At 39.9% G+C, this 18,051-nt stretch overlaps 5 protein-coding genes across 12 annotated transcripts; 2 read left to right on the top strand and 3 right to left on the bottom strand.

The window, feature by feature from the left end:
- Positions 1-449: 449 nt before the first annotated feature.
- On the top strand, positions 450-4,461 carry LOC127249920 (pentatricopeptide repeat-containing protein At4g21300). Of its 5 annotated transcripts, none has more exons than XM_051272991.1 (5): positions 450-3,230; positions 3,341-3,692; positions 3,912-3,989; positions 4,089-4,198; positions 4,292-4,461. In XM_051272991.1, the coding sequence occupies exon 1, from the start codon at positions 619-621 to the stop codon at positions 3,157-3,159; it is 2,541 nt and encodes an 846-aa protein (XP_051128948.1). In that variant the 5' UTR covers positions 450-618; the 3' UTR covers positions 3,160-3,230; positions 3,341-3,692; positions 3,912-3,989; positions 4,089-4,198; positions 4,292-4,461. The 5 variants fall into 5 exon arrangements, with proteins under 5 accessions (XP_051128948.1, XP_051128950.1, XP_051128951.1 ...); XM_051272993.1 differs by having other exon boundaries at positions 3,912-3,955; positions 4,043-4,198; XM_051272994.1 differs by having other exon boundaries at positions 3,912-3,955.
- A 778-nt stretch (positions 4,462-5,239) lies between these two features.
- LOC127249935 (probable UDP-arabinose 4-epimerase 3) lies at positions 5,240-9,090 on the top strand. Of its 3 annotated transcripts, none has more exons than XM_051273027.1 (11): positions 5,240-5,384; positions 6,205-6,346; positions 6,435-6,559; positions 6,673-6,786; positions 6,867-6,974; positions 7,068-7,159; positions 7,579-7,720; positions 7,845-7,939; positions 8,045-8,174; positions 8,295-8,439; positions 8,515-9,090. In XM_051273027.1, exons 2-11 carry the CDS (start codon positions 6,286-6,288, stop codon positions 8,754-8,756), a joined length of 1,254 nt encoding a protein of 417 aa, XP_051128984.1. In that variant the 5' UTR covers positions 5,240-5,384; positions 6,205-6,285; the 3' UTR covers positions 8,757-9,090. The 3 variants fall into 3 exon arrangements, with proteins under 3 accessions (XP_051128984.1, XP_051128983.1, XP_051128985.1); XM_051273026.1 differs by lacking the exon at positions 5,240-5,384 and adding an exon at positions 5,624-5,772; XM_051273028.1 differs by lacking the exon at positions 5,240-5,384 and adding an exon at positions 5,786-6,136.
- A 112-nt stretch (positions 9,091-9,202) lies between these two features.
- LOC127249941 (coatomer subunit epsilon-1-like) lies at positions 9,203-11,785 on the bottom strand. The gene is made up of 7 exons (XM_051273035.1): positions 11,518-11,785; positions 11,265-11,354; positions 10,584-10,735; positions 10,002-10,137; positions 9,768-9,923; positions 9,582-9,661; positions 9,203-9,493 (listed from the first exon to the last, which is right to left on the bottom strand). Exons 1-7 carry the CDS (start codon positions 11,686-11,688, stop codon positions 9,400-9,402), a joined length of 879 nt encoding a protein of 292 aa, XP_051128992.1. The 5' UTR covers positions 11,689-11,785; the 3' UTR covers positions 9,203-9,399.
- A 129-nt stretch (positions 11,786-11,914) lies between these two features.
- LOC127249804 (beta-amyrin 28-monooxygenase-like) lies at positions 11,915-13,753 on the bottom strand. The gene has a single exon (XM_051272809.1). The coding sequence runs from the start codon at positions 13,653-13,655 to the stop codon at positions 12,165-12,167; it is 1,491 nt and encodes a 496-aa protein (XP_051128766.1). The 5' UTR covers positions 13,656-13,753; the 3' UTR covers positions 11,915-12,164.
- A 540-nt stretch (positions 13,754-14,293) lies between these two features.
- Positions 14,294-17,691, bottom strand: LOC127250010 (probable ribose-5-phosphate isomerase 4, chloroplastic). Of its 2 annotated transcripts, none has more exons than XM_051273150.1 (10): positions 17,473-17,691; positions 16,933-17,060; positions 16,465-16,534; positions 16,069-16,173; positions 15,695-15,790; positions 15,555-15,611; positions 15,116-15,233; positions 15,011-15,039; positions 14,800-14,885; positions 14,294-14,690 (listed from the first exon to the last, which is right to left on the bottom strand). In XM_051273150.1, exons 1-9 carry the CDS (start codon positions 17,632-17,634, stop codon positions 14,841-14,843), a joined length of 810 nt encoding a protein of 269 aa, XP_051129107.1. In that variant the 5' UTR covers positions 17,635-17,691; the 3' UTR covers positions 14,294-14,690; positions 14,800-14,840. The 2 variants fall into 2 exon arrangements, with proteins under 2 accessions (XP_051129107.1, XP_051129106.1); XM_051273149.1 differs by having other exon boundaries at positions 14,973-15,039; positions 17,473-17,690.
- Between the last annotated feature and the right edge of the window lie 360 nt (positions 17,692-18,051).

The raw sequence follows: 18,051 nt of genomic DNA on the forward strand, positions 1-18,051 counted from the left end.
TACACCAACGTTTGAAGCATTTGAGTTGATATAATAATAAATAAAAGACCATAATACAAAAAGTAATTTTTAATTTAATTGTAAATAAAACACAAACAGCCTTGGATTTACTTAATAAAGAATATTCTTCTTGGTTGCGGTTTATTGAAGCATTTCAATCTGAAGGTTTTAGGATTAAAAATGAAGGAAAATTTATGCGGATGAAGTTATGCACTTTCCTGATTGACCCATCTCTACAATTTATGCTACCTCACAACCCAACTGTTTGGTTTGTTCCCCAAAATTTTCATGGTCACAAGCGGACATGTTTTTGTCTTTGTCTTAGAGCATCATCATCTACCTGTGGACTCTGGTTTTTCATTCTCGGGTCAGGCCAATTTCCTCTGCTCTGCTGTGCTTCTTCCACGAATTGGATTGAGCTCTAGTCCAATGACCCTGCTATCATGGGTTAAAATTCAACAAGATTCCTACTTGATTCACTATAATAATAATAATAATAACGACAACAACATTTACAAAACAACAGCTCTCAAAGTCGCGTTTCAGATGTTAGATTCTTTCCGGAGAAAGAATTTGCCAGGATGACAGCATAATTAGAGCGTTTCAATCAATCCGTAAATGTATACAAGGATATCAACAATTTTGTCGCAAGACTTCTGTTCTAATAACAAATTTTTTCATTCCATACCCAAACATTCGCATTATTTTCCATACACTGAAGAGGCTTTGGCATCCCATCTCGCGCCACTCCTGCGGCAAAAGGATCCATCTTTGTTCCCTTCCGTTCTTCAGAAAACACAGCAAATACACGCCCAGGTTACTGTGAATGGAATTCACAACTTTGGTATTCTGGGTTCTAGGGTTTTGGGTGCGTATCTCCTGGGCAGCTGTTATCTTGATGCCAGGAAGTTATTTTATCAGCTGCATCTTGGCTATGCCGCCCCATGGAATTGGATGATTAGAGGCTCTACAGCGATGGGATCCTACGACTGTGCGATTATGTTTTACTTCAAGATGCTCATTTTTGGTACTCGGCCCGATAAGTACACTTTCCCTTGTGTAATTAAGGCTTGCGGTGGTTTGCGGGCTGTTGATTTAGTTAAGCATCTTCATAGACTAATCAAAGATCTGGGATTTGAGCTGGATGTGTATATCGGTAGTGCTTTAGTCAAATTCTACGCTGAGAATGGTTGTCTTGGCAATGCCGTTGAGTTGTTCGATAAATTGCCTCAGAGGGATATTGTTTTGTGGAATGTGATGCTTAATTGTTGCTTAAAATCTGAAGGTACAGAGCGGGACGTGATCGGATTGTTTCAGGAACTGAGAAGAGGTGAAGTTGAGCCCAATTCTGTAACCTACTCGTGTATTCTTTCCATGTGTGGGTTGAAATCAATGGTGGGGTTTGGCCGCCAGGTTCATGGTTTGGTCGTCAGGTCTGGCTTGGAGATGGATTCTCCTGTGGCGAATACATTGATTGCTATGTATGCAAAATGTCAGTGCCTGTTTGATGCTCGGAAGTTTTTCGATTTTGTTACACAAGCTGATCTGGTTACATGGAATGTGATGATTGGAGGGTATGTTCAGAATGGATTCATGAACGATGCTTTGAATACGTTGCAGATGATGGTATCTTCGGGTGTTAAACCAGACTCAGTAACTTTTGCAAGTTTGCTCACAGCAATTCCTGATGTGGGCGGCCCTGATCAGGGAAAAGAAATCCATGGCTACATTGTTCGACATGGCCTAATCTTGGATTTGTTCTTGAAGAATGCCCTTATTGATATGTACTTCAAGTGCAAGGATGTCGAAATGGCTTGCAGAGTTTTTCATGAAAGTTCTGCACTGGACATTGTGATTTGCACTGCCATGATTTCAGGATTTGTGCTTAATGGCATGAATGCTGATGCCTTGAAGATTTTCCAGTTATTGCTTCACAAGAAAATGAAACCCAACCCAGTGACAATTGCTAGCATTCTACCAGCTTGTGCGGGTTTGACTGCCCTGAAATTAGGTAAGGAGTTGCACGGTCACATAATTCGCAAAGGGCTAGAAGGAAGACTTCATGTTGGAAGTGCATTAACAGACATGTATGCTAAATGTGGAAGGTTAGATCTTGGTCATGAAGTTTTCTCAAGAATGCCTGAACGAGATTCTGTATGCTGGAATTCGATGATCACGAGCTATAGCCAGAATGGCAAACCAGAACAAGCCATGGATCTTTTCAGTAAGATGCAGTTGGAAGGAGTCAAGTATGATGGTGTCACCTTATCCGCTGCTCTTTGTGCTTGTGCAGATTCGTCCGCCCTTCATCATGGGAAAGAGATACACGGGTTCATGATAAGAAGAGGCTTCAACTTCGATCTCTTTGCTAATAGTGCACTGATGGACACATATGCTAAATGTGGTCATTTGGATTTGGCTCAATGTGTATTTGATTCAATGGAGTGCATCAACGAAGTTTCATGGAACAGCATTATTGCTGCACATGGAAACCATGGACAGCTGGAGCAGTGCCTGGAACTGTTTCACAGAATGGAAGACAATGGATTTCAGCCGGATCATGTCACTTTTCTTGCCATTTTATCTGCTTGCGGCCATGCTGGTAGAGTCGAAGAAGGGAAGCACTACTTCAATCTTATGATCCAAGATTACGGGATTGCTGCTAGGATGGAGCACTATGCATGCTTGATCGATTTGTATGGTCGAGCCGGCTGTTTACAAGGGGCCTTCCAAGTGATAAACGAGATGCCATTCCATCCAGATGCTGGCATCTGGGGGACCATATTGGGTGCTTGTCGGATCCATGGGAATGTTGAGCTTGCAGAAGTGGCTTCCAAGCATCTATTCCACTTAGACCCACAAAATTCTGGTTACTATGTGATACTATCCAATTTGCATGCTAATTCCGGAACATGGTCAAGAGTAGATGAGATTCGTAGCATCATGAAAGAAAGAGGAGTGCAAAAGATACCGGGTTACAGTTGGATTGAAGTCAATAACTCCTCACATGTTTTTGGCGCCGCAGATAAACGTCATCCAGAGTCTTCTCAGATATACTTGCTGTTGAATTGTCTTCTCCTTGACCTCCAGGAAGCAGGGTATGCTCCCCAAATGCACCCACCGATTCAGCCGCAGGTTCCTTCAGTGTCATCTGTGTAATCCTTTTGATTGCTAAGATATGTCTGCATCAGACCCAATATGGAGGAAGAGATATTGTTTGTCCCAATTGTGTAAGGGAGCCCTCTTGATATATTCCACAATGTTTCCCCAAAGTACTGTTACTGTACAAGCATTCTTGTTCTTATACAACAATTTCAAACTATGATCCGTTTGGTTGCAGGAACCAAGAGACTATCCAGTTATGCTCGAAGCAAAACAAATCAAGACAAGGACACATATTTGGGATGCAGATCTGCTGGAAGTAAGTGGCTGCTACACTGGTTTTGTCCCTCTCCGGCCTTAATAGATACAGAGAGAGGTAAACTGTTCTTCCCATCAATACATATAACAAAGATCCTTGGGGCCAAATATAAGTTGGGAAACATTATTTTGGGGTGCATTTCTGTTGTTGTGGGCACATGCACTTCACTTTTGAGCCAAAAGTACTTAGTAGAATCACCTGATTGTGACGTACATCCTTCAAGAATCTGATGCACACGCCATTCTGTGGCCCAAAAGCACAAGCCCAATAGGTATTCGATGCATCTTTCATACTATGATTTATACGTCTATTATAAAATACTACTATAATTATATATATTATATATGCCCACATTCTCTGCCAGGTAAGTAATATATTATTATACTATAAATGATAGTGTTTTGTTAGAGCCACTTGTAATGTTTGCGAGATTACTAAAATGGTGGTCTGCTGAAAAACCTAACGAATTGTGTGTTTTCTTTAATGACAGTTAATTATTAGCACTGGCAGTAATCATTGAACATGCAGATGCAGGTCATCCCATCTCATCTCCATTTAGTAAATGGCTGTCAGTCACGCCTCATGACATTGTTTATATCTTTTGTTTCTTTGAGGTGATAGTTGAACAAACCCATGACTAATTTGCTGCTGCTACATCTACACACAGTAGCGTTGACCACCGAGCAACGGTGATCCATGATTGAATCCCCCCCAGCGGCCAAATTTTGACATCTTGGTTGGTGGTTTCGATTACTTGCAAACCTATACCATCATGAGGTGTCATATTCTCACTGTCATCACCTCTGTTAATGTCAAGTGTTACTGTTACTGTTCCACTTGACGACATCGTTTTGAGTTTCTCATGTGTAGATCACAAGAACTGCCCACAATTTTGCATTTATTGCCTTACATTGGAGATGGATCGAGACATTTACGCCTCTGCCCTCCTCTCCCTTTTCACATGCTGCATATGAAGTATGAACCCTCCCACTCCATCTACCCACCAAGCAGATTCAGATCTATCCATCCCCATGGACAATTAGGAAACAGGGCCTAGATTTTTGTAAGATCCTCCTAATCCCAGAAGAGAAGAGCACGTACATGACAAATTATGCTTTAGAAACAGTACGTATACATTACACTACACTACATACAGGCTAGAAAATTAATACTAGTACGAGTGAGTGAGTGGGTGGGTGGGGACTAAATGGGGGGACCCGTGTTTTCCTGTCCTGAAGCACCTAAATTGATGAAAAAGTTGGGCATAATTTGATCGGACGTGTCATTATATGATTGATTCTGTGTCCACACATGCATTGGTTTGTGCAGGTAGGGAGGGAGGCCTTTTATTTTCTTGAACTGGCTGGTTGGCTGGCAGTCAGAAAAAATTAATGGACATAAAAACGATGATAGCTTTGTATTGGGACACTTGTCCCATCGTCAATCCTTCTGAACCTATCCGAAGTTAATTTACCGGTCGAAAAAAGAATTGGGCATAAATATGATATTAGCTAAAGATGCAAGAAACTTGCGGATATAATAGAGGGAGTAAAAGTATATGATATTAGCTAGAGATGCAAGAAACTTACGGATATAATAGAGGGAGTAAAAGTAGAAAATATTTATGAGGCTGGTTGAATTGGGTCGTCTGTTGTTTGGGAATTTAGGGCTTCTTCAGTTCTTATCTCATCCCCATCACATCGCTAAAATTGGGCTTCTTCGACCAATTCCGTCCCCGTTTACTTTTTGAAGTTATAATAATATATTAATAACCTACTAATCTGATTGGGGGTTGAATGCGCAATCGAAGAAATTATACGGTATTCTTGTCGTCATTATATATAATAGGCTCTTTTCTTTTATTTTATTAATCTGGACTAGTCTTTCAATTGGCACCAAATTCTCATAAGCGTACGTCCCCGCAGAGGCTGCACCGCCCCCTGCGCTCTCGCCCCTTTTTCCAGTATGTTCTCTCTGCCCTTTGGGTTTATGTTTTCAATCAATTTTGTCAATGCCGTCAATTCCTGTTCAAAGTTGGACTCTTTGTTTCATGTGTTGTGTTTTTGATCGAATGAGTTTCTGGGATACATTGGGTTCTTTGTGGTTTCTTCGTTTGCGTTTTAGATGACGGGACTCTTCACTCTCATGATTCTTTTTACTTCTTCAGATCTCTGGATCACTCCAATGCATGCACTTATGAACTTAGAATTCGAGGGGGTGAAATTCTTTCTTTGATCACTGCTGAAGTTTAACGAGTGGAATTCAGAGGGGCTTTTGAGTTTCGTCCCAAGTTTTACAATATTCTATTGTTGGTGTCTTATTGTTCGCTTCCGTACACATTCTTTTTCCTGGTTAGATTTGTGCCCTTCTTGTTTATTCAAATCAAGATTATTTGCTCTTCTTTTTTAGCTGTGTTGTTCTTGGTTTTGATTACCACCCAACTTTTGATGACGTTGCGATTTTGCTTGGTATTTGCTGGATCTTGAGGGTTTTCTGTTCTTTTAGGGATTTAAATTCAAAGTTGCTGTCTTTTTTGTAAAACTTGTTTAACTTTTTTGTTGTCGATGTTCTTAAGATCGCTCCGAATTCTTGTGCTCTGTTCTCTCTTCTTAATCGTTTGGTGCAAAACTAAAATAATCTTGGGTCCAGTCTTGTAAATTTGTGATCCCGTATTGCACATCCGACAATGCTTTATTAATGTTGCCTCTCTCTACGGTTAGTTGACTAATAATCCTTTATAATTTAGTGATCATGCTCTGATTTTTTTTAATTGACATTTGCAGCACATATGAGGATTTAGAAACGACAGTGCAGGGCATTTTCTAATATTATCTATTTCATTGCATTAAGAAAGTAATTTCTCAATGCTGAGTTTTACCAGGACAAGAACTCAGCAAAGACACAATCGATCCATGGCTTTGGGAGGTGGACATATTGGTTTAGTTTATTTTCATCACTTTAAGGTTTCATATTGATTTATCAGTAAATTGTTGTTTTTTTCTCTGTTTTTCAGGCATGGAATTTGCAGACCAGAAGAAGAAGAATGGGGTTTGTGGAAAAATTATAATGGTTTCCACCCTTACAGCATTATGCATTCTTATGCTGAAGCATTCCCCAAGTTTCAACACCCCTAGCCAAGTAATTTATTTTTCTTCATCAATGTTTCATCTTTGTGATTGTCCAATTGTAGTTAATATTTTGAAGTGTTACTCTTTTAATACTGATATTTGCACACTAATGTCTTTATACAGTTCGCCATTAATGAAGATGGTGTTACTCATGTCTTAGTAACTGGAGGTGCTGGCTACATTGGCTCGCATGCTGCTTTACGGCTTCTTCAGGATTTTTATCGAGTGACTATAGTGGTATGTTTGTAATTCTGGCAACTCTGCAGAATAATTGTTTCTGCTGGCAGCATGAAGGATTGTATAATGCCATTTGACAGGACAATCTCTCACGGGGAAATCTTGGTGCCATTAATGTCCTACAACAGCTATTTCCAGAACCAGGACGACTTCAGTTTATATATGCTGATCTTGGTGATTCCCAATCGGTATAATTACTGTTATTCATTCTCTTGCAATTTCTTTTCTGTGCGATGGCAACAGGTTGTTCACCCCATATTGTTCTGTTTGTTTATATTCAGGTGCACAGGATTTTTTCACAGAATTCATTTAATGCAGTGATGCACTTTGCTGCTGTAGCCTATGTTGGAGAGAGCACTCTCGATCCACTTAAGTAAGTATCATTTAGTAATTTTAAATCTTCTAATATTAGTATCTCAGAGTACTTGATTTCTAATATCAAATCTAGTTGTAGCCACAATTTTTCGATAAGCTAACTAGTTGTAGTCACATTGTCCCAAGCATTCAGGCTAGCCGCCTTCATTAATCAATTTCTAAGTATATAATATTTACTAATTCTCATTTGGCCACTTTATGTAGTTTTTTCTTTTCTATTGCTGGTGTGAGGACTTTTTATATGATTTTGTGCTTGTACTGACCACCTATGACATTAAAGTTTAACATGAGGTTCATGCTATTTCAAACTTTTGTGGTCTTTATGTTTTGTATTCTGGGAAACGTTGACAATTATAATGTTTGACTTTTTTCTTTGTAGTTTGAACAATATTCTAACGAACTTTCTTCACCGAACAGGTATTATCACAATATCACATCAAATACACTTGTTGTGTTAGAAGCTATGAAGGCTCATGGAGTGAAGACTTTGATTTATTCTAGTACATGTGCAACTTATGGGGAACCCGAAAAGATGCCCATTACTGAAGAAACCCCACAAGTAAGAATTTCCGAACTCTCTTATAACGTTGTAATTGCGAATATATGGAAGTAGAGATGGGCTTGCTCTGTATATGGTCTTTTATTTTTTAACCTATACAGATGTTTTCTGTTACATTCTGCAGCTTCCAATAAATCCGTATGGAAAAGCCAAGAAAATGGCTGAAGATATGATTCTGGATTTTCATAAGACCTCAGATATGGCCATCATGATTTTGAGGTACCATACTAGCAAGTGCAATGCAATGTGATAATTTTACTACAGTGTGAATCATGCCATACAGCATCCTACATTGACAGTCTCTAATTCTCTTTAATTTGTAAGATACTTCAATGTGATTGGCTCTGATCCTGAGGGAAGACTTGGAGAAGCTCCTCGACCTGAACTACGGGAGCATGGACGGATATCTGGTGCTTGTTTTGATGCTGCTCGTGGAATCATTCCGGGCCTCAAGGTCGTTACTTCTTTTTCTTGACCTTAGAATAGCCTACAGTCACTTGAGCACAACCCTGTTAATTATGCAATTGATTGATACATATTTGTTAACATATATAATTTTGTATATGTGTCTCAGGTTCGCGGAACAGATTACAAAACTTCTGATGGCACATGCATACGTGACTACATCGATGTTACTGATCTGGTCGATGCTCATGTCAAAGCTCTGGAAGAGGCAAAACCTGGGCATGTTGGCATCTATAATGTTGGTACTGGAAAAGGTAATGGCAGCTTATAACATCAACCTATTACCCGAATATGCTTCTGAAGCAGAGGTTTGCTCTCTCGATCAACAGGTAGATCAGTGAAGGAGTTTGTTGAGGCGTGCAAGAAGGCCACTGGTGTGCCTCTCAAAGTAGAATTCTTACCCCGCCGGGCTGGAGATTATGCAGAAGTTTACAGCGATCCGACCAAGATCAAGAATGAGCTGAACTGGACAGCTCAACACACTGACCTCGAGGAAAGTTTAAAGATTGCATGGAGATGGCAGAAGGTGCACCCGACTGGCTATGGTGATCTTCTTGTGACATCGGCATAAGCTGGAAACAGCTGAGGGACTAACATTGACCCCATTGGCCAAGTTTTGGTAGTGCTGAGGAGAGCAAGCTGAGGGGTGGGCATGTCTGGTGCGTTCTTTGGAATCTATCTATCCATCCACACATTTCTATAGAGAAGAAATAGCAGGAAGCTCCTTGTTTGAAAGACAAATATAATAGCTGAATAATAGAGATTCTGATAGGTAGGGAGCTCATCTTGTATCATATGAAATCCACAGAGAGTAGTAGGAAATAAATAATAATGGGAGGTCCCCAAATTGATTATTTATATGTTACATGCATATTTATTAATTCATCTTCAGTCTTTAAGCATGACACCATACGTATTTTGAGAAAGCCATCATTCATGGCATAATCAGTCTTTTTGTTTGATTAAACCACCAAAATTCATTCATGTTAAATCCCTCATTTCTGTAACAATCAGTCCTTAAGAAAGTAATATTTATACCACAAAAGATAGGAAATCTCAGAGTGGCAGTACATCACACAAATATTTCTAACCGCAGATAAGATATAAACCATACTATATGACTTGCTTGTAGATTCAACATTTATAAGATCTCTCCGGTGTCTAGAATTTTTCCAATATTAAACTCAAAACTCAATACTAGCAAGATGCAGTCTTTATGCAACTGTTTGAAGTGCTCTGTCAAAGTTCTCTTCGGCAGAAGATGCACGTTTAACAAGTATGTGATCTGGGTGAGACAATTTCAATTGGCTGCAACAAAACAATTGTCCAATGATCACAATCCCATAAATTGGCGTGCTCAACCGCTAAATAACATAGGGTGCATGATAAATCCTACCTAAGATAGCGTGATGATGCTTTTCCAAGGTGAAGACTACAAACAACCAGATTTGCAAGGGTTTCTGGATCCTTTGCATCCTGTAGGATTCATGAAATATATGGTGTAAATGAAAGGAGATAAGATAAAATAAAATATTAGAGTATATCATTGAGAGAATAGAATACATAGGAGATCACTCCCAACCTTGTTTAGTGCTTCTAGTAGAAGTGTTTCTGCTTCATCGAATTCCCCTTTGTGCATGCAGCAGACAGCCTTTCCGTTGAGGATCAAGCTAGTCATTGGGTACTTCTCAGAGAAGTCCTGGAAAATAAGATATGCTTCTTGGATTTTTGCACCGCCCTAGCACAAATAAAAAGAAGATAAGTTGAAAGATCTTTGTGTTGATGGAGGACATGCATTAAATGGAACAAGACTAACCACAGCCAAGTTCAGCCACGCAGTTGCCAGTTGAGTCAGAGTATGATCTTCATCTATACCTTGCATAATTCTCAACTGCTTCTCAGCATAGTCAGACCGATGCATCTTAAGAAAAATTTGGACATTCAAAGCATGCCTACAGAGGCACAAGTATACAATCACGCTTAGAATATAGCTGATACGAGCCCATAGTTATAATCTATATACTTACACACAAAACATTAGCAATAACAAACATACAAAACAATAAATAATTTCTAAAATTGGATATCAGTAACGTAGTTTTTAAACAGAATAAATACATCCTGAAAGAAAAACATGCAATTTCATACAGTTTAGAACATCAAAAGCTTGCAGTTAACTTGGCATTTGAGGCTAAGAGGTTGGCTTTCAGAAGAATGTTTAGCCCGGCGGAAGTGATACCAGGCAATCCAAGCAAGATTGCTGTGTCAGTAGTAAGTTAAAGTGAGACCATACAACGACAGAATGTGAAGTGAGATTCTAAGTAAATATGTACAAAAGTACATCATCAAATGGTTCAAAGCAATTAATGAGCCAAGACTCAAAGGAAAGAAGACTCACAGATCCAATGTTCCTCCAGTATTTGTATGCTTCAAAGCTTCATTGTAATCTTGTTCATGCATGAATACAATCCCTGCAATAAGGCGCAAGATGACATTGTTTCCGACAGCTGGATCTGCCAGCCACTCATTTAGACTTGAGATAACATTTTCCTACAATTGTGACAAGAGATTTAGTAAAGACATGGACCTGCTTGAGATAACAAGATAAGTTTCTTTGTTCTTATTGTTAAATCATGCCTTGGCGCAAGTTTTAGTTCACACATTTCCTTTAGATAAAGTGCTAACCAAATATGTAATAATCTAGTCGGCATTCTTCCAGTTCAGTATTGCTCATTTGTTCACCAATATAGGAATAATGGGATTCAAATGAACATCTAACCCAAATGCAATTAAGGCCCCCGATGTGCCAAAGTGTGAATAAATGAAGTTTGTAGCTTTTCCATTAAAATTCAAGCAATCTGGCTGCACATAATTCAGTTGTAGATATGACTATTTTGCAAAAATAGGGTTTGGCGTATGCAGATCCACGCACTAAGAAAAACAAAAACCAAACCTCCAAACTATATTTTTTTTAAAAGGAAGAAGAAGAAGAAGATAGATGTGTATATATGTAATAAGTTTTAAAAGAGTTGTAGATCAGATAAATAAAACCTTAGGAACAAAAAACAGCAATGATCACCTTGTTTTCAGGGCCGGAAAGATATTCCGCCAGCAATTTCACGGCCTGAAGTGGGGTTGCCGCAGATGAATCGACCTCATTTATCACAAGCTACGCCATATATAAAACCCAGGAGTCAAACACAGAACGTAAATCAAGAAACTTTACGGGGTAAATAAAGGGCAAAATCTTGTAAAGCGTAGTAATCAATACATTTTAAATCACATCAAGCCAAAAATTCAGATCTTAAAGCTCAAACACAAAGCCACCGCACCTGGAAACTACCGAGAGCAATATAAGAGCGGTAAACGAGGGTGTCCCTCTCGATTTCTGCTTCGGAGGAAAGATTAGCTATATCACTGTTGTTAATCGCGGCCTGATACGCACCCAAGTAGAAGTTGTTCCTCAATCCAAACAACGGATCGGGGCCTCCGGCAGCCGCCATCTTTCAAATCTTCGGTTCTTGAATTCCTTCGCCAAGATCAGCGAAGAGAAGAAATGCAAGCAGCAGACCCAACCAAGCCAAGCAAAGTGTGTTTTTAAGAGAAACGCTTTACTTCAAACCACGATTCCTCCTAAAAGCGCATATTAACAAAAAATTCAACGTCACTTGGGCCCTAAAAACTTGGGCCACCCAACGGCCCAATCCAATCAATTTCTGCCCGTCTTCACTGCACAAGAGTTAATAACATGTGTGTGTGTGCATGATTGTACGTACAACTACAGCACGATCGAACAATAAAAGCAGCAATTTTTATTCAGCCACGAAACTAGTACACCCCTCCAATATTGTCGGGCTGGGCTGGGCATTAATTAATCAACTATGTAATCTGGCCACATGAACAAACTACAGAAACTGAATTTATTATATATTCTATGTTGACGGATGGATATGATGATGATGATGCATCACATAATTAATTAGTAATTAATTAAGCGGATGGGCAATCCGTTTTGAGGCGCGGGCATCATGTCGCCATCAACCTTCTCGTGGGGATCGAGGACTTGCCATTTATATCTCCTGACAGCATTGTGGAGAAACGCGAGAATGGCGAGGCGGGCATACTCTTTTCCGGGGCACATCCTGGGGCCCCCTCCGAAGGGGACGTTGGTGTACGGCGGCGGCGCCTCACCATCCTCATCGTACCTGGATGGGTTGAACCTTTCGGGGTCCTTGAAGTAGTCGGGGTTCTTGTTGGTGGTGCTCACAGTCCAGTAGACCTTCCACCCTTTGGGAACCGTGTGCCCCCCGAAGCTGAACTCCGTCGAAACTTCTCTCATCATTCCCTGGAGAGGAGGGACCATTCTCATCGTTTCGCAGACCACATTCCACGAGTACTTCATTCTGTTCATGTCCTCCCATTCCAGCAGCACTTCACCTTCACCTTTCTTCGACGCCGCCAGTGCCACCTCCATCTGTTCTGCTCGCACCTTTTCGTATATTTCTGGGTGCAAGCCCACGTATTTCATCAAGAATGTAATGGTGGTCGCCACGGTGCTGTAGCCAGCAGTGAGCAAACCCATGATCTTGTCAGCTGTTTCGTAATCAGCAGCAGCAGCAGCGGGGCCTGTCGTTGTCGTAGTCATAGCCATTGCAATGAGGTGAGATAAGATATCGCGCATTGGCGGGGATCCATGATCGGCCATGGCCTGCTTCTTCTCCTGGATCACATCCACAAGCTCCTTTCTGATGAACGCAGCCGCCTTGTTGGCCCGGTAGAATACTGTTCCAGGAATGTTGAGCATGATGGAATGCATGCCCACCGTGATATCATCGAAGTACTTCACCAATCGGGCTATTCTCTCCGGGTTGTTAACTCCCAGGAAAAAATGGCTGGCCAGGGTCAGCGTTAGGGTCTTGGCCATGGGATAAACTTGCACGATTTCTTTCCCCGACCAATGGATTGCCAGCTGCTGCCGCGAGATGGAGTCCATCTTTCGCAGGTACCGCATGAGGGCCTCGGGCTTTAGGAACCCGGGCTGACGGATCATCTTGCTCTCGTCGGAGCTTTGCCGCTGGGCCTGGGCCTCCGCCTCCGCCTGCGCCTGCGCCGCGGCCTTGGTCTTGTAGGATCGGAAGAGGTGCTGCATGGAGTGGGGGCGGAATGAGGTGAAGTACTTTTGCTCATTGGTGAAGATGAATTTATTGCCTTTAGGGCCACAGAGAACGGCGGTTTTCTCCCCGAAGATTTTCGTCTTGAAGATTTCCGGCGAGTATTTCCTCATCCTGTCGCCCACAAACTTTTCGGGCTTCCCAAACAAGAATTCGATGGACTCGCCGATGATGGGCCAGCCGAAGCTTCCCGGAGGCAGATTAGCCCTGCAGGAGGAGCGACGGAAGGAGATGTAGTACGCAATGGTTAGGGCGAAGACAGCTAGGGAAGCGGCAACAGCCAACAAAACTCCTTCCATGGCTGCCACAGGTTGAAAATAATTAAGAAACCGAATCAAATGGTCTGGTTATATATACATACATATTCTATATATAGAAGAAACTCAGGTCAGGTCAGGTCAGGCTCAACTGTTATCAATATTATAATAAATAATCTCCTATTGTTGTTGTTGTTGTTATTATTATTATTATTATTATTATTATTATTATTGTAGTCATTAATTAGTCAACGTACTGTGTGGCGGTCCATCAAGATTGAATCTCCACAGACACAGACATCCTCCCTTTAGTTAGTTATGGGAAGGGAAGGGAAGGGAAGGGCGACTATTATTATACTATTGTTTGTTGAGTCAATTTGGCTGTAAATAGAATAAATAGGCTGGCTTCATAAAGTACACCCTCACCCTCACCCTCACCCCTCCAATTCTTCTCTCTCTTTAATGCTCTCTTAATTTCATTCTGCATTTCTTTTTAACCCACCCACCCCAACATATATAGGTAGGCCAGTAACATTTCTTTCAGAATAATATATTATATATATATAATTATAATAATAGTCGATAATCCAAAGTGGAATCAAGATCAGAATGTTACCGGAAAGAAAGATGTGAAAGTGGAAGAAGACGTGAAAGCACAAACTATTTATATAATTAGTTAGTTAGTTAAAAGAGGTGTTGGCATCGCAGGTAGTCTGTACATTTAACAAGACTTGGGAAGGGAACAACCTTAGAATAAGTCAGACAAAGTGAAGTTTACATTTAACAATATCTGCCTCAACTCATAACCAAACATTTACGTCAATGCTATGCGGGACTTGACCCCAATTTTGACAAACAACACTTTCAAATTAATACACAAAGTTTAAATCCATTTGCCGTCAGCAGCTAAAATCACCTTACTGGTGATGATATACCAACCCTTTTACATACAGAAACTTCGCCAAAATTTGTCTGGTATTTCTGCACACTGTAGCACCAATAAATAAATTTACTGGCCAACATTCTGTTGACTAACGATGTAAACCAGCAGCATTCATTGTGGGATAGGCCAACAACCTGTATGTCATTTTGGAGAAGGGTGAACCACTGCAACACACCAAAACGGTGCATGTATGTGTCCATTAATAATAATTATAATTACTATATATATGTTTAATGCTTTTACCTCGTCAGGATTTAAAAGCTCTTTCAAGGGCATGGGCATTGTCAACAATGCGCGGGCCACTTTCTGTGGCTATGACTGCCGTGCACCTATCATTTGCACCAAAAAAATATTATATACATTAATCTGATCAAGTATTCGAAATAAAGGGTAACAAGAGGGTGTGAAGTTCTTGCGGTATTCTGGAAATGACACCATGGTCAACTACACCAACCACTTCATCAAGACGATCAGCCACCTCAGCTGCACGGGAGCAAATGGATTCTACATAAGGATGCATGTTCAGCAAAATAAAATGAAAAAGGGTAGAGCAACATACCTAGGTTTTGAATTGGCGACGTAAAAATAACATCAAGGACATTATGCCCTTCTTTAGTGATGAGTGGAAAATCACCTCCCAACGGACCTGCATATCCCACAGATGGTCTTCTCCAAACCTTCGTAGAAATAAATAAAATATGTAAAATGATATGGCATTTGATGTTAAACACATGGGGGTCGTGTGCATTTCAAATAACTATTCTCAACAATAAGTTCATAGCAATTATTAAACCTATCTACAAGTCCCGGTAAACTTTTCAGTTGATGTTCTATATTTTGGAAATGGATCAGAATATTGGATTATGAAATTCAACTACAAAAGCAGAAGCTTCTTAATTTACTTGTATTATTAAAAGTTCCCAATTCAATGGCCTTTCTAGCTTCTCATGGTCTTTTTCACAGTAACAGTATTACAACAGTTTCATCTCTCCTAGTACCTCTGCGTCGCCAAGAAACATGTCATCTATTTCTTCAGCAGTGTCCAACCAGTTGATCTGAAAGGTAAAATTTTATGTAGTGTAAGATCCGGGTAAAATATTCACCATATCAAAGTCTAGTAGCTTCATTTTGGCCTTACAGATTCAATTAGAACTGGAATTGATCCCTCCACAGCCCCTTGATAGTGTTTGGCTGCAATGATGAAGACTAGTTTCCTAGCTGCTCTCAGAATGGTCTGAAAAGCATAGTAACCAGTATCTGAACAAGAAATGTCAATGTGAAAAGGAATCCCTAAATCTGAGTATGACCAAAGATGGAATGACAGAACAACAATGCTAATTAAATCATTTCACGATGAGAGATGAAAATAAAATCTATTTAGAAATTTTACAAAAAGGATGGCATAAGGAGAAGGTTGTTTAACCAGAGCATTGAATACCAAGAATATAATTTCCTCCTGGCTATTGTACGATGAGATTTGATCTATTAAAATATATATAATTTGTGACTAACCTTCTCTTGAATAATCGACTCAACAGCCTGCAGTTTTTGACGTCCAATGACAGCAGAAAGTGTATCTTCTTCCATAACATCAGCATCATCAAATGCTAAGTCAATCTAGAGATTTGCAGAATACATCTGGTGTTATGTCCAACCCAACCTCATTCAGGAAACAAACCCCCATTTACTTGATGAAAAACAAACAAACTTTGAGACAAATAACAGAGAGTTGCATTGGCTGCAATCTGATTTCTCAATCAAGCACATTACATACACATAACTGATTTTATACACATTATTACCTAATGTAAGATTATTTTGTGAACCAACTTCCCCACCCTATGCTGTCACAAAATCCATGAAAAAAAAAAAGAGATAGAATACAGAAAGTTACAAGAACTTGCTCACTTTAGACCCATCAGCATATTGATCCATGGGGACACCTGCCTTCGCTGCTTCACTTGCACTGTCAACAGACCTAAATCATACATTTACTGGTTATTAATGAATAAAATATATAACTGCAATTAATTTGATCTCCAATAATATTCATCTATGGGTCTGAGGTGGTAAATAAAAATGCACATACAAAGGTACAAATAAAGCTTCTCGTGCATATGAATTTACAAGTTTTGTGATAGATGATAACATCAAGTAAAATGTTTAATTTGTTTGTGTTTGGTACATGCCCAAATTCTGGCCTAGGAAGTTTTAATCGGATATTTAATATGCATATACTCAGTCCTCCTTACCACTCACCATTGATAGGTAACATTTTTAAGGCTCAAAGTATATAGAGTCAAGTCCTTCAATTCCATACTCAGTTCTTACATAGTTAAATACACACAGTGAAGACAATTCAGTAATTATACTTACATGGGAACACCAACAACGTCTTTAAGGGCTCCTGATCGAAGTTTCCGCCCCAGATATTGAATAGCAAAGCCAGAGGCCAGACCGGACCCTAACCCTATCACCATTCCATTTTCCACAAAAGAATCCACCTTTAAGCATGTAAATGAGGGGAGTTACATAATCCATGTAAATAAAATAAATTTGCTATTTTAAATCGAATTCTATGCATATATAGTGTGGGAGGTATTGAAATGGTGTAGCATGGAAAGAAAGGTAATGGTTGGCCCCTATAACCTCTTCCATCTTTAGAGTTAGGCTCGACTTTATTAAAATGTTAACAGAAACGAAAAAATAACTCCATTATTTTCGAATCTTGATTCTTGTCGGGTGAAAAGATGAGGCAGAAGTAGGAATCTGTCATAACTCAGGAGTGTATAAAACTAAACCCTAAGCTATCCAGTATCTCGACTCTTCCAAGAATCGTTAAGCTAAACCCTTGTCTTGAATCTCGATTCTTAATCCTTCATAATTTAGATTAAAAGTAGGAGTAATAGGAATTACTGTCTGCCTTGCAGCTTGAAGCAGAATGCTAGAACCATCGGAGGCGCTGGAACAAACCACCAATGGAGGTGCATTTGCACTTATAACTTCTCTGGTTGAATGAGATCTCCACCTAAGCTTTGGGAAAGGAAGAATGGACGATGATAAAACCATTCCCCGCATTGTCTCTCGTCTTCCCCACTGCTCTGCACTCTGCAGCAGCACCGGCCACTCTTTCGAATTCATCGGATAAGACGGTTGTCCATCAGCGCAAGCAGTGGGCTTTCAATGCAAGCCCATTTAAATATTTGGGCCTTTGTGGGCAGATTGAATTTAAAACATAAGGCCTATAGTATTATGCTTTCTTTCAAAGACCATTAAAGAGAACGGACCTTAATGGGCCCATTTCAATATGGCATACAACAAAATTGGGCCAATTAAAAAAATAAAAAGAAGCATGGAACTAGAAATGATTACAACCACTATGGAAACAATCATGTAATAGATAAATAATTCATAACCCCGCAAGAATCTTTATTTATTATTTATTTGCACCTCCTACACTGCACTAAATCCAAAACAAATTCCATGAAATCTCTC

Source organism: Andrographis paniculata, unplaced genomic scaffold (genome assembly GCF_009805555.1).
Source record: "Andrographis paniculata isolate CXL003 unplaced genomic scaffold, ASM980555v1 Contig36END, whole genome shotgun sequence".
Taxonomy (NCBI): Eukaryota; Viridiplantae; Streptophyta; class Magnoliopsida; order Lamiales; family Acanthaceae; genus Andrographis; species Andrographis paniculata.